This window comes from Camarhynchus parvulus, chromosome 1, assembly GCF_901933205.1.
Source record: "Camarhynchus parvulus chromosome 1, STF_HiC, whole genome shotgun sequence".
Lineage (NCBI taxonomy): Eukaryota > Metazoa > Chordata > Aves > Passeriformes > Thraupidae > Camarhynchus > Camarhynchus parvulus.
The window spans coordinates 113,465,755-113,478,345 of record NC_044571.1 but is presented as its reverse complement, the minus strand read 5'-3'; the positions used below and the strand labels follow the sequence as shown (position 1 = coordinate 113,478,345).

Here is a 12,591-nt window from a genome sequence, read left to right as displayed (position 1 = left end):
GGAGTCAGGAATTAAGGAGAAAAAATAAGGCAAGCAGGCAACATCCTGTCTTTGCTTCTCACTATCCCACTCTAATTGGCAGTAAATTAAATTAACTTTCCCCAAGGTAACTCTGCTTTGCTTATGACAGTAACTGGTAATTTAGCTCCCTGCCTTTATCTCAATTCACCAGCTTTTTCATCTTATTTTCATCCTGTCATCCTGTCCTGCTGAGGAGGAATGAGGGAGCAGCTGACATCCAGCCCACCATGATACCCTGCAGTTCTTTGTCTAAGATCAGTGTTACAACCTTTTATTTCTCTCATTTTTGATAAAGTGGAAATATTAAGTATCCCAATGTGTCAGCCACATTATGTGATGATGTCTTGCCTCCAGTTCAGCTGACCTTGTGATTAAAACAGTGATGACATAGAGAAATGATGTGGATTTAGGGAGACCTAAATCCAAAATTTAGGGAGACTTTTTTGGAGTTTGTTCCATCCCAAGACACCTTACTGACTTACATGCCCTTCCACCTGATGGCAAACAAAGATTTCCCATTCACTTCATCCCCAACATTAAAAGAGAAGAAAACTCAATCTGAAATTTGAGCCTAACATTAGGAAACAAGGGGAACTGAAAGCAGAAAAACACCCAAAACCAACCATCCCATGTCCTGTTCAAAATGTGCATAAAATTTGCCAAAAAGCAAGAACCAGTCGGCAACATCACGAGCCCCATCCTGAAAATTCTGGCAGAGCTAAAGGTTCTGCAAATGTCTAAAAACTGCATTGATGTAACAGAGGTATTTTTTCTTAGTGCTAAAAAATTGCTAAAAATTTTGTACCTCAGGTTTTTACCTGTTAAAGAAGGATAAGCTCTCTAGGGGAATTTAGGAGATACCCATTAGTGGCAGTGAGTTGCTCATTTGAGCCCCATCCTTACAAACCAAGAGGAAAGCCCATCCAAGCTTTTAGCACAGCATGGATTAGATGAGTCTAAGCATGTATATAAATTGTTTGGAGAGTGGAGAGTGGTTAATCACTTTCCTTAAAGATCTGTGCCCTTTGTTAAATACACTCACTGCCAATCAACTTTTGATTATCCAGCATAACAGGGAGCTAGGGTGGGAGAAGAGGGGATGAGCCAGGGTGAGGGAACCAATGTTTAACTCCACTGAAAATGTTTGCTGCTAATGTTCAAATTTCTTGACACTTTTTATAAGGTGTATTAGCATTATATGGGCTGTGGTCAGAAAGAATGACCCAGCACATGCAGGACAGAGTGGAAATCCTAGTGGACAGTGGCTTTGGAATGACTGTGGCATATCACACACAGAAATCTCAAAGGTAAAAAAATTATTAATAGGTGCAGGGATGAGTTTGCATTAGGAGGAATTCCATGGGAACTGTATCATGTCTTGCAGTGCTTGTGAAATCCTCTGTCCACAGCACAGGAGAAAGTGAGGGATCTGTTGAAATCCCAGTGTGATAAAAATATCAAAATGTCAGTGGAGCTCAGGGCACTATGAATGTGCTCCTTGCCATTTGCCAAGGGACTCCGGAGCCATTGTTAAAGCTGTACTTAACTCCTGAAACACTTTTAAAGCAGACATGCCAGAATGAAGCATTTTGCTTTGCCTGATTGCTTTTATTTGATCCCTGGCAGTTGTTTTGACCATGAAAATTCAGATTTAGGTCAGCTGTTCACAAGATATTTAGATGGTGCCGAAAATTTTTCAGTGGGAACATTTCTACTACCAGAACGTGAGACAGAGTCAGACTTCAACAGTCTTTTAAACCACTTATTGTGGATTTCTGCAGGGTATGGACAGGTCTGAATTCACATTCTCATGCAAACCACCTTCGTTGTAAATAGCAAAATATTTGACTCATGCAGCCAGAAGTGTCAGTCCAAGCTCCTGCTGAATCCCATTTTGACAAAAGTTTATAAGAGAAAGTAGCAAGAATTAGGAGCAGCTCATTTTGAGTGCACACAGGCCTACATGGGCTGTTTAGCAATAAAGTTTGGAGGCTGCCCAAATTTCTGCATCTATTTTTTTAGAGCAACTTTGATAACCAGTAATATAAAAGCAGAAATGACAGAGAAACACATCACCAAGTAAAATCCCATGATTTTCCTCCAAAATAAATATGTGTACTTCTCATTAAAGTCATGATGGATATTGTTTTGCTTTTCCCCATTTCTGCTGATTAACAAAACAGGCAAAATTAGAGGTTTTCTCTCTTAACCTTCTTACGCTACAAAAAAACCCCAACAGTTAATGACCTCAAAATGAACAATAAATGGAAACACATAAATTAATCATGCAAAACACAAAGACATCACAGAGAAACAATCTCCAGAAATACTCTTGGAAGTGTTTTTCAGAGGACTTTTTCTACAGCATCAGGTCTTTTATCCCCTATTCAATGGGCCTAATGTGCCATCTGCTGTTTTAATTCTAATTTAATTTTAATTATAACAGTTTTTGAAAGAAGCAATCATTCTGCAGCACTGAAACAAATAAGGTTGGGATGGTTGTGTTGCCTTTTTTTTTTTTTTCATTTTGGAAGCAGCCATTATTGCAAACAATAGTGAAGAAATTAAAGCTTCAGCATTGTTAATCCTGCTCAGAGACCGACAGCACTTGGGTCTGAGCCATAAAAACTATTCCTGCAGAGCAAAAGATGACGATCTGACCCAAAAACGATGATGTGGTGGCGCTATCTGGTGGCTTAATTGGCATTACACTGTCTTGTACTCCTGACAGGATGTGCTTTCTTCCTCCAAGCACTAGCAATTTCTTTTAAAAGACCAATGTTATGCCTTTTCTGGGTCTTTATCTACGTGAAATCCTGAGAAAGGTCAGTGTGTTTCTTTCTAAGTCTTGATTCACAAACTGTGATTTGGAGCTGGCCCAGCTTTGGAAAAATACAGATTAAAATTGTCTATACAGAGGTTTCAGTGCCCTGAATAATCCAGCTAAACTCACGGGGGTTGTTCACAGGAAGCAATTTAAGAACTTACAAGATGATCCAGGTGGTGACAGGCAGCAAACCTGTTGTAAAAATTCCTTCCCAACACGATTTGTTTTCAGGTAGTGCAACAGAGCAGCTGAGTTCTCTGCTAAAACACCTCCCTAGATGTTATATAAAGGCCAGGAAAGCTTCTGGCCTAATCAGGGCACTGTAAAGCTCCCTGCTAAAATGTAAGCCTTTCCACCAGGAAAGCTGGGAGATGAACATGGAACTCTCACATAACAATTTTTTATAGGCGAGTGCCACCTGGTGGAACATGGAAAATACTTTTCAGCCTGAAAAAGCTGTTTTAAGGTGGTCAGGATCTTTTCAAAACAGAGAATTAACATCAAAAAACAGCAGCAAAATCAAAGGTGCATCTGGCAGCTGGGTGGACACACCTTTGGTGGCCTGGCTCTGGTCCCTGCTGATCTATGAATGACACTGATTATGCTAACAGACAAGGAGATTTTCCTTTTTTAATTCAGATATATTTGCAAGAGTCTCTATCTTGAGCCAATGCAAGTTGAAAAATAAATCATGTAGATGCTTTCTTTTCAAGTCCATGTTTCTATTTTCAGGCTTTTAAACTGGTAATTCCCTAAATTAGGTATCACATGCAACACCAAATTAATGAACAGCATGGATGAACAGCACCTTTGTTGTGTTCTATCCTAGAAAAAGCACAGCAGAGCTGGGCACACGCAGATCTCAAAAGTAAGGGTAGAGATTGACACACATTTCCAACTCAAGTGAAAAATTATCATAACTGAATGGATTTTTCAGCTGCTGATGTATTAATGCAGCAGTCACAGCCTCTGGAAGTCAATCCAGCACTTCCTGCTGTGTCCCAAAGAAAATCCCACATTTGAGGCCTACTTCTGATTTTGCCCATCACTCTGTGGGACAATAGCACTTTTGCTGAGCAAGTAGCTGAGAAATTGGGTTCATCTTTTCCTGTGTTTCTTTGCACAGGTTCAAACAATGAGCAATTCTAAGCTTGCAAGATTTACAGGACGCCATGGGAAAAGGATGCATTGTCAGAACTTAGCAGGCAGTCAGACTGGGCTATTGACACACACATGTGGTTCCAAGTTTGTCTGACATGGTTTAAATTAGGAAGAAAAGCCTTAGGGCGATTAGATTTAGTGGCATAAATGCGACGCTCCATCCCAAGAAAACAGTGGATACGTACAATTTTACACAAAATTTTAGAAACATTTGCCCTTTTCCCAAGGTTTTGCTCCTTCTGTTTTCAGCCCCTGAGTTTCATACTTGTATTGAATAATGTGTTGACAGACACAGAAGCATCTTTGTTTAATTGGGAAGTCCAGGAGTTGTCACCAACAGGTACACACATTCTGTTTTTATTCACACATTTACTCACTGCTTCTCTGCCCTCCTCCTCCAAAAAGGCCTCCAGAAGCAGAAAGCTGGGGCTGTGCACATAAAGAATTAAGGGGATTAGCAGCACCACCATGCTCGGGTTATGCCTTCAAAGCAAAACATTTGCTGCACCTACGCAAACGCCTCTGTTTAAGTGATTGGAAAGGAACCATTTCTCAGAAGTACAGGTGCACGACCGACTTCAGCTATTAGGGCCGAGAAAGGGCAAGAATTGCTTGGGAAGGGGGGGATTAAAAATGAAAAATTAAAAAAAAAAAGGGGGGGAACAAAAATAGAAGGAAAAGCCACGAAGGCGAGCAGGGATGTGTCCCCTCCCTCGCTCGCCCCGCGGGGCTCGGGGAGCGGCAGGTGGACGGTCCGGAGCTCCTGGGGCGGGGGACGGACCCGCAGCGCATCCAGGCGCTCCCCCGAGAGATCCCCGCGGCGCGCAGCGCTCGCAGCCGGGCACAAACCCCCCCGGAGCCGGCGAGGGGCGCAGCCCAGCCCGCCGCGGCAGCCGGGGGCCGACCCCGGGCCGTGTCGGTGCCGTCCCGCCCCGTCGGGGGCGGCGGGAGGGCGGCGCGGCGGGGGCCGCCCGCGGGCGCGTTACGCACGCAGTGATCTCAGCGGCGCGGGCGCGGCGGCAGCGCCGGGCTGGGGGCGGCACGGCCGGACCCCATAAAGGGCGGCGGCGAGCCCTGCTCCCGCACTCACCCCGCACGGCGGAGGCGGACGGGCCCGCGGCGCTCCGCTCCGCAAAGGACGGGAGGCTCCTCGGCGCCCTGGAAGTGCAGGCGGGACCGTCCCCGGGCTGCCGGAGACTCGCCGGAGCGTCCTCCCCGCCCGCCGCCGCTGCTCGCTGCTGCTGCTGCAGCCGGGGAAGGCTGAGGAAAAGGCGGGCAGGAGAAGCGGCAGCCGGAGCAGGACAGAAGACAGAGGGACGGAGCGAGGGGCAGCGCTGCCCTCGTACAGCCGCGCTCCCCGGCATCGCCGCCGCGCCCCGGCCATGGGGAAGCCGACGCCGCCTCTGCAGTGACCGCGGGACGCGGCTCCCGCGCGGTCCTCCGCCGGCAGAAAGACTCAGACACCCCCCAAAACCTGAAAAGCAAAACCCCACATCTTCCATATCCATTCCTATATAAAGTGAAATAAAGAGAGGAGAAGGGCTGCGCCGAGCGATGAGGAGCGGGGGGCGGCTGCCGGCGCTGGCGCCGGTGCTGGCGGCGCTGCTGGGGCTGTGCAGCGCCGAGCGCAGGGCGCTGGTGCTGCCGCGGCGCCTGGGCGCGCCCGGCGCCCGAGAGCGCTTCCGCCTGGAGGCCTTCGGGGAGCGCCTGACGCTGGAGCTGGAGCCCGACAGCAGCTTCCTGGCCCCGGACTTCACCCTGCAGTACCTGGGCGGGCCGCCGCCGCCGCCCGAGGACGACCTCTCCCGCTGTTTCTACTCCGGCACCGTGAACCGGGACCCCGGCTCGGCGGCCGCGCTCAGCCTGTGCGCGGGGCTGCGCGGCGCCTTCGCTGCGGGGCCGCCAGTACCTGATCCAGCCCGCGCCCGGCACCGCGCACCGCCATGGGCCGCACCTCCTGCGCCTCCGCGGCGCCCCGCGGGCCGCCCCCGCCGCCCGCTGCGCCGTGGCCGAGGCGGGGGCCGGGGCGGAGCGGCCCGAGCCCGCCGAGCCCGCAGGTACCGTGGGGAAGCCGCGCCGGCCTCCGCGGGGACGGGGAGGACAAGGGCGGGGGTGTGGCGGGGATGCCCGGCCGCTGCTTGCCCCGCATCCCACCCCGAGATGCCCAACAAGCGCAAAGCTTGGGTGCGCATCTTGAGTTATCCGCGGGTTTGGGCTTCTAAACGGTGCTCTCTTCCTCTGCTCACCTGCGCGTTCCCTCCCTGTCCTTTTTAACGCAGAAACGAAAAGCAGGAGGAAGAAGAGGTTCGTGTCCAGCCCCCGCTACGTGGAGACCATGCTGGTGGCCGACCAGTCCATGGCTGAGTTCCACGGCAGCGGGCTGAAGCACTACCTGCTGACCCTGCTCTCCGTGGCCGCCAAGCTGTACAAGCACCCCAGCATCCGCAACTCCATCAGCCTGGTGGTGGTGAAGATCATGGTCATCTACGAGGAGCGCAAGGGCCCCGACATCTCCTCCAACGCCGCCCTGACTCTGAGGAACTTCTGCAGCTGGCAGAAGCAGCACAACCCGCCCAGCGACCGGCACGCCGAGCACTACGACACGGCCATCCTCTTCACCAGGCAGGTGAGGGACACCGAGTCACATCCAGCCCCACGCCCACTGCTCCCTACCCCTTCTGCCAGGAGACCTCCGAAAAAGTGTCCAGAGACAGTCGTGTGTCACCACAGCTGCAGTGAAGCAGGCTAAAAATTTAATGAGCTGCTTTTTGTTTTATTCTTTTTTTTTTCTTCTGTTTGCACCATGTCTGGTGAAGCTCACAGTTTGTGCAGTGTCTTTGTAAACTCACAGATTGTGCACTGTGTTCCTGCCCCATATATTTTTAGCAGATTTCAGATGGAAATTATGCACTTCGTTTCTACGTGTAACCCTCGCCTATGTTCCAGAGACAGATTTTTGCCATCATACCCATTGAAGTGCTGAATATTTATGCTCTTTCCATAAGTAAAGGCAAACTGCCAGGGCTGGATGGCTCTTGCCAAGGTTAAGTCTCTGATCTGATTAATAATGAAACTGCCTTTTTTTACAGGACCTGTGCGGTGCCAAGACATGTGATACTCTTGGGATGGCTGATGTGGGAACAGTTTGTGATCTAAACCGCAGTTGCTCTATCATAGAAGACGATGGTTTGCAGGCTGCCTTCACAACAGCCCACGAATTAGGTACTTGAAACTTTGCAAAGCCATTCCCTGGGACTAATTGAAGCCAGCTTGATGCCGTAAAGCCCAGCCTGCACCTCCCCGGAGCAGTCGGGAGGAGGCAAAGCCCTGTCTTGGAGCAGGCTTGGACTCGGGAAAGCAAATCCGGCCTGCACAGCATTGTCTGCAAGAGGCTGTGTGTGTGCCTGCAGAAAAAAAAAAAAAAAAAAGAAAGGATAGAAGATCCAGTGCCATCTGCTTGAAATCTGGGAGCGTTCAGCTTCGGGTTATTAATTACAGACCAGGCTCTGAGCAGCTCTAGAGCAATATTTAAAATACTGTTGGTAAAGCGTAGGACAGACTTCCTAAAGTCACAGACTTTGCTTTTCTCCTTTTCTCCAAGGCCACGTGTTTAACATGCCTCATGACGATGCAAAGCAGTGTGCTGGCATCAATGGAATGAGCCGGGATTTCCACATGATGGCATCCATGCTCTCCAACCTGGACCGCAGCCAGCCGTGGTCTCCATGCAGCGCCTACATGATTACAACATTTCTGGATAACGGTCATGGTAAGGTTATTAAGCTTTCCATTCATGTGGCGTTTGAGCTCTTGTGCTTTACTGCTTTACTTTTTTTTTTCTTTAAGTGTGTTTCTGCTTCAGCACAGACTTAACCTTTTGCATGCTGGCAGTGAATTTAGAAGAGCCTTATTTTTACAAAAATGGTGGCACAAAACCAAATACAGTTCCCTTTTAAAACTGACCCCACAGCATCATCTGACTTTTTTTTTTTCTCTTTTTTTTCAACTTTTTCAGGGGAGTGCTTGTTGGACAAGCCCCACAGGCCCATCCAGCTGCCCTCGGACTTGCCTGGCACGCTGTACGATGCCAACAGGCAGTGCCAGTTCACGTTTGGAGATGAGTCCAAGCACTGCCCCGACGCAGCCAGTACGTGCACGACGCTGTGGTGCACGGGCACCTCGGGAGGGCTGCTGGTGTGCCAAACCAAGCACTTCCCCTGGGCAGACGGCACCAGCTGTGGGGAAGGAAAGTGGTGCATGAATGGCAAGTGTGTGAATAAGACTGAGAAGAAGCACTATGATGTAAGTAGTGAAAAAGAAATGGATGCAGCTTTGGGTTTTTCAGAACGCTGCAAAGGGAGGGATCTGTGAGATGCGGTTGATTCAATGCTAATGAGCAGACCTAGGGCAGGTTTTTTATTGAGTTCGGGTGGGTAAAAATGAGCGCGATGATGGCTTTTGTGGTGTGGTTTTGTATGGATTTTCCTGTATTTAACCTGCGTCCTGCTTTTGCTGTCATTCCAGACGCCAGTGCACGGGGGCTGGGGCTCCTGGGGGGCGTGGGGTGAGTGCTCGCCGCGGAGCTGCGGTGGGGGAGTGCAGTATTCCTTCCGGGAATGCGACAACCCTGTCCCGAGGAACGGGGGCAAGTACTGCGAAGGGAAGCGGGTGCAGTACAGGTCCTGCAACATCGAGGACTGTCCCGACAACAATGGTAATTTCCCCCCATTTTTGACAGCCAGGGTTGTTGTGTTGTGGAGGAAGAGCACGGACAGAGATGATCTCATGGCCACCTGTCTTTTCTCTGCCTGCAGGCAAAACGTTCAGGGAGGAACAGTGTGAGAAGCACAACGAGTTTTCCAAGTCTGCCTTTGGAAGTGGACCTGCAGTGGAGTGGACACCCAAGTTTGCTGGTGTGTCTCCAAAGGACAGATGTAAGCTCGTTTGCAGAGCCAAAGGAACGGGATACTTCTTTGTTCTGCAGCCAAAGGTATTTCAAAACTCCACCTCTTCCAGCTGATCATGAGGGGGATTTTTATTTTTTCTATGTGAAGACTCAAGCAGTGTAGAAATCTCAAATTGTCTCTCTCATATTTAAGCTGGATTATTCCTCCACATACAGCAGGATCATTGCAAGCATGCTTTACATGTTTTGGCACAATCCTTCCACCTCCTCTGCCCTGGTTTCCTTCCCTCTCCTTCCACCAATCTGATTGCATTGAGATAGGTTTGGAAAACTCTGAGGGATCTTTGCCAGAACATTGGTGCTTTCTCATACTGGTTACTAACATGCTGACAGCTTAAAATAAACACGAGGAAAAATGTTCATCTTGCATAGCTACTTGAATTCGCTGTCATCAGATGGTGAGAGCCAGGAACTACCAGGGCGATGACACAGAGGGTTTTTGTGGAACAGCACTCCTAGAAATAAAGGATGTGCTGAACAGCATTAAAAGCAACGCCGGCAGTGTGCTTTGAGGACAGGGCTGCCTTCTAGTGACACTAGAAAGCAATGGGACTTCTTTTGTATGAGATCAGTAAACAGTAGGTTTTTAGGGGGAGGTATTAATGAAAAGTGAGATTGTTTTCTCCTCTTACCATGGCATCACTTTAGCAAGTGAGAAGACTACCTGTGGACTGCTCTGCTTTTTTGTTTCCAAAGCCCTGAAAATGACAGGTGCTGCGGGCTTTCCACCCAACCGTATTTTGTGTCACGCGGTTTCAGAGCACTGTGCATGTTGTAACCAGGCTCCTTGTGTCCCCAAGGTGGTGGATGGCACGCCGTGCAGCCCCGACTCCACATCCGTGTGCGTGCAGGGGCAATGTGTGAAGGCCGGCTGCGACCGCACCATCGGCTCCAACAAGAAGTTCGACAAGTGCGGCATCTGCGGGGGCAACGGCTCCACCTGCAAGAAGGTGTCTGGCACCCTCGTTAGAGCCAAGTGAGTGTGGGGCTGCTGCTCACCTTGTCCTTGTGGATGGAATTCATCCATTAATGATAGGGCTGCTGCCTCACCTTGTCCTTGTGGGTGGGATTTGTCCATTATGGAGCTAAACACCTTGACTTTAGACAAGGTTTAGTCTTGGGCTGGGAGGCTTTTTACCCTTCCCTGCAGAGAGGACTCAAGTGTTTCTCTCTTCTCCCGGGGCAGACCTGGCTACCACGACGTGGTCACCATCCCGGCGGGGGCCACCAACATCGAGGTGAAGCAGCGGAACCACCGGGGCGCGCGGCACGACGGCAGCTTCCTGGCCATCAAAGCCGCCGACGGCACCTATGTGCTCAACGGTGACTACACGCTGTCCACGCTGGAGCAGGACATCACCTACAAGGGCAGCGTGCTGCGCTACAGCGGCTCCTCGGCCGCCCTGGAGCGCATCCGCAGCTTCAGCCCGCTGAAGGAACCGCTGACCATCCAGGTGCTGACGGTGGGGGACCTGCCGCAGCCCAAGATCAAGTTCACCTACTTCGTCAAGAAGCCGGCGCAGCCCGGTGCGGACAAGGCGGCGGCGGCGGGCAAGAAGAAAGAATCCTTCAACGCCATCAGGGAGATCATCTCCTCGGAGTGGGTGATCGAGGAGTGGGGAGAGTGCTCCAAGTCGTGCGGCTCGGGCTGGCAGCGGCGCGCCGTGGAGTGCCGGGACCCGCGGGGCCGGCTGGCCGCCGACTGCGCCCGCGAGCTGAAGCCCAGCAACCTGCGGCCCTGTGCCGACGTGCCCTGCCCGCAGTGGCAGCTCGGGGACTGGTCCCCCTGCTCCAAGACGTGTGGGAAAGGCTTCAAGAAGAGGTTGTTGAAATGTGTCTCTTCCGACGGCAGTGTGCTGCCCCAAGAAAGCTGTGAGCCCTCCAAGAAACCCAAGCACCTGATAGACTTCTGCAACGCCACGGACTGCAACTAGATAGGACAGCTTGGGAAAAGCTAAAACAATTTTTTATTATTGTTATTTTATTTTATTTTTTTCCTTCAGACCAGTGCACTGAAAAACACAAAAGAGGGCTAGAGGCAGCACCTGTGTTTTTGCTTAAAAATTTCACGGTGAAGATCCATTGAGGTGGGACAATGCAAACAGCTTGAATTGGCTTTGCATCCCAAAAATCCCCTGCCAACTGCAAATTGGATGGGATAGCAGACCCATGTTATTCTCTTTAGCAGATAAGGCCCAAAGGCATCAGAATTGCCTTTTTAAAAGTCTGTTATAAATTAAGCCAAATGTGAGCAGTGAGACACATTTCAGCAAAAATTTTGGGATTTGGTTATTTCTCCCTTCTTTTGGATTTATCTTGTGGTACTGATCAAATCCCCACGTGTAGGAAGGGGAGGGAAAAAGATAGCTTAAAATAGTTGGTCAGGGCTTACCTACCTCACAAAGGGCAAAAAACAAGATTGGAAAAGGAGCTTTAACTATATCATTCATGGCTGCTATTGTTTCAGAGAATAGTTTTATATAAAAATAAAGCCATATTCTCTACCTGTCAAGAGTAAGAAATACCAAGAACAAATATCAACTCCACAAATCACTAGAATTTCATAATTCTTTAAAAGTACCTTTATGTCATCCCAGTGTGCCTGTCCATTTCTCTCAGCCACTCCAGTGCCATTGTGGTGACGTGTAATCCAGAGGCTTGGAAAAGTGGAAATCTGAGTCTGAGTAGTTGCTCTTTGTGCCTTCTGCATATACCTTCCACCGGCTTTTCTGATTCCAGCTTGGTCCTGCCTTCCTGCCAAACAGATCCATGGAGTGTGTGAGCATTCCAGTCATGTCTTCACACTCCAACCTTTGGCCTTACCCCAGCCAATGGATATTATTTGAGTTAAAAAGGAAGAAAAAAGAAATGTCTTCTGTTGCCTCTGCTGGGTTTGTAGAGCTCAGTCACTGATCAGGTGGGAAGGCAAAGCTGAGGGATAGCAGGTCCATCCACAGCGAAATGCCAGCATTCACATCATTGAAGATTGTGCCAGTCCATAGACCATGAGAGAATATGGCTTTCCATATGTATATAGTAAAATATATTACTATAGATTTTATATACTTCATAAGTATTTTATATTTCTCTCCCTTCTGGGAAGGGTTATAATTTGTAATAAATGCATATAATGAGTGTATTTATTTTTATACTTCTTGTCTAATGTGATCTTCTAAGTTATCGCTTTTTTAAAAGGACATATAACAAGGATAGAGTATTTATACAGTATAATATGTTACTAGAGGTAATAAATGAACCCTATAAATTCTGGAAGTGGAGTGTCTTTATTTCACTGGACTAAAACCAGTCCATGAAGCATAAAGAGTTTGGAATCTGAAGAAAATACTAAGCAAAAGGCAACTCATTACTTGTGTTAGTGAAGAGATTTGGAAAACTCTCCCCATAATGTCACACACTACCTTAAAAGAGGTAATTTTGTATTTTATTACTTAACCACTAACTCATCTATTCCAGAAAATGGAGTGCGACCATACTGATGCCACTGGCTGTAATAACAGCCTGGGGAGGGAGCAGCGCTGTCAGTCGTGTTCAGAACCAACAAAGTATGTACAAAGCAGCAGTTTTGCCTCCCTCTGGTGGGAAAGGAGCAGTCAGA

At 49.0% G+C, this 12,591-nt stretch overlaps 2 protein-coding genes across 2 annotated transcripts; both read left to right on the top strand.

The window, feature by feature from the left end:
* The first annotated feature begins 4,708 nt into the window (after positions 1 to 4,708).
* On the top strand, positions 4,709 to 5,527 carry LOC115903375 (collagen alpha-1(III) chain-like). The gene has a single exon (XM_030947824.1). It carries the CDS (start codon positions 4,709 to 4,711, stop codon positions 5,525 to 5,527), a length of 819 nt encoding a protein of 272 aa, XP_030803684.1.
* A 36-nt stretch (positions 5,528 to 5,563) lies between these two features.
* ADAMTS1 (ADAM metallopeptidase with thrombospondin type 1 motif 1) lies at positions 5,564 to 12,245 on the top strand. The gene is given in 10 exon segments (XM_030944083.1): positions 5,564 to 5,898; positions 5,900 to 6,066; positions 6,289 to 6,635; positions 7,099 to 7,231; positions 7,611 to 7,778; positions 8,025 to 8,311; positions 8,534 to 8,723; positions 8,824 to 8,999; positions 9,776 to 9,951; positions 10,162 to 12,245. Coding segments are annotated over 10 exon segments (2,727 nt in total). The 3' UTR covers positions 10,910 to 12,245.
* Positions 12,246 to 12,591: the final 346 nt, after the last annotated feature.

What these genes read in the sequence shown, in the direction of transcription:
- LOC115903375 (XM_030947824.1), top strand. Translation starts at nt 4,709, where the DNA reads ATGTGTCCCCTCCCTCGCTCGCCCCGCGGGGCTCGGGGAGCGGCAGGT.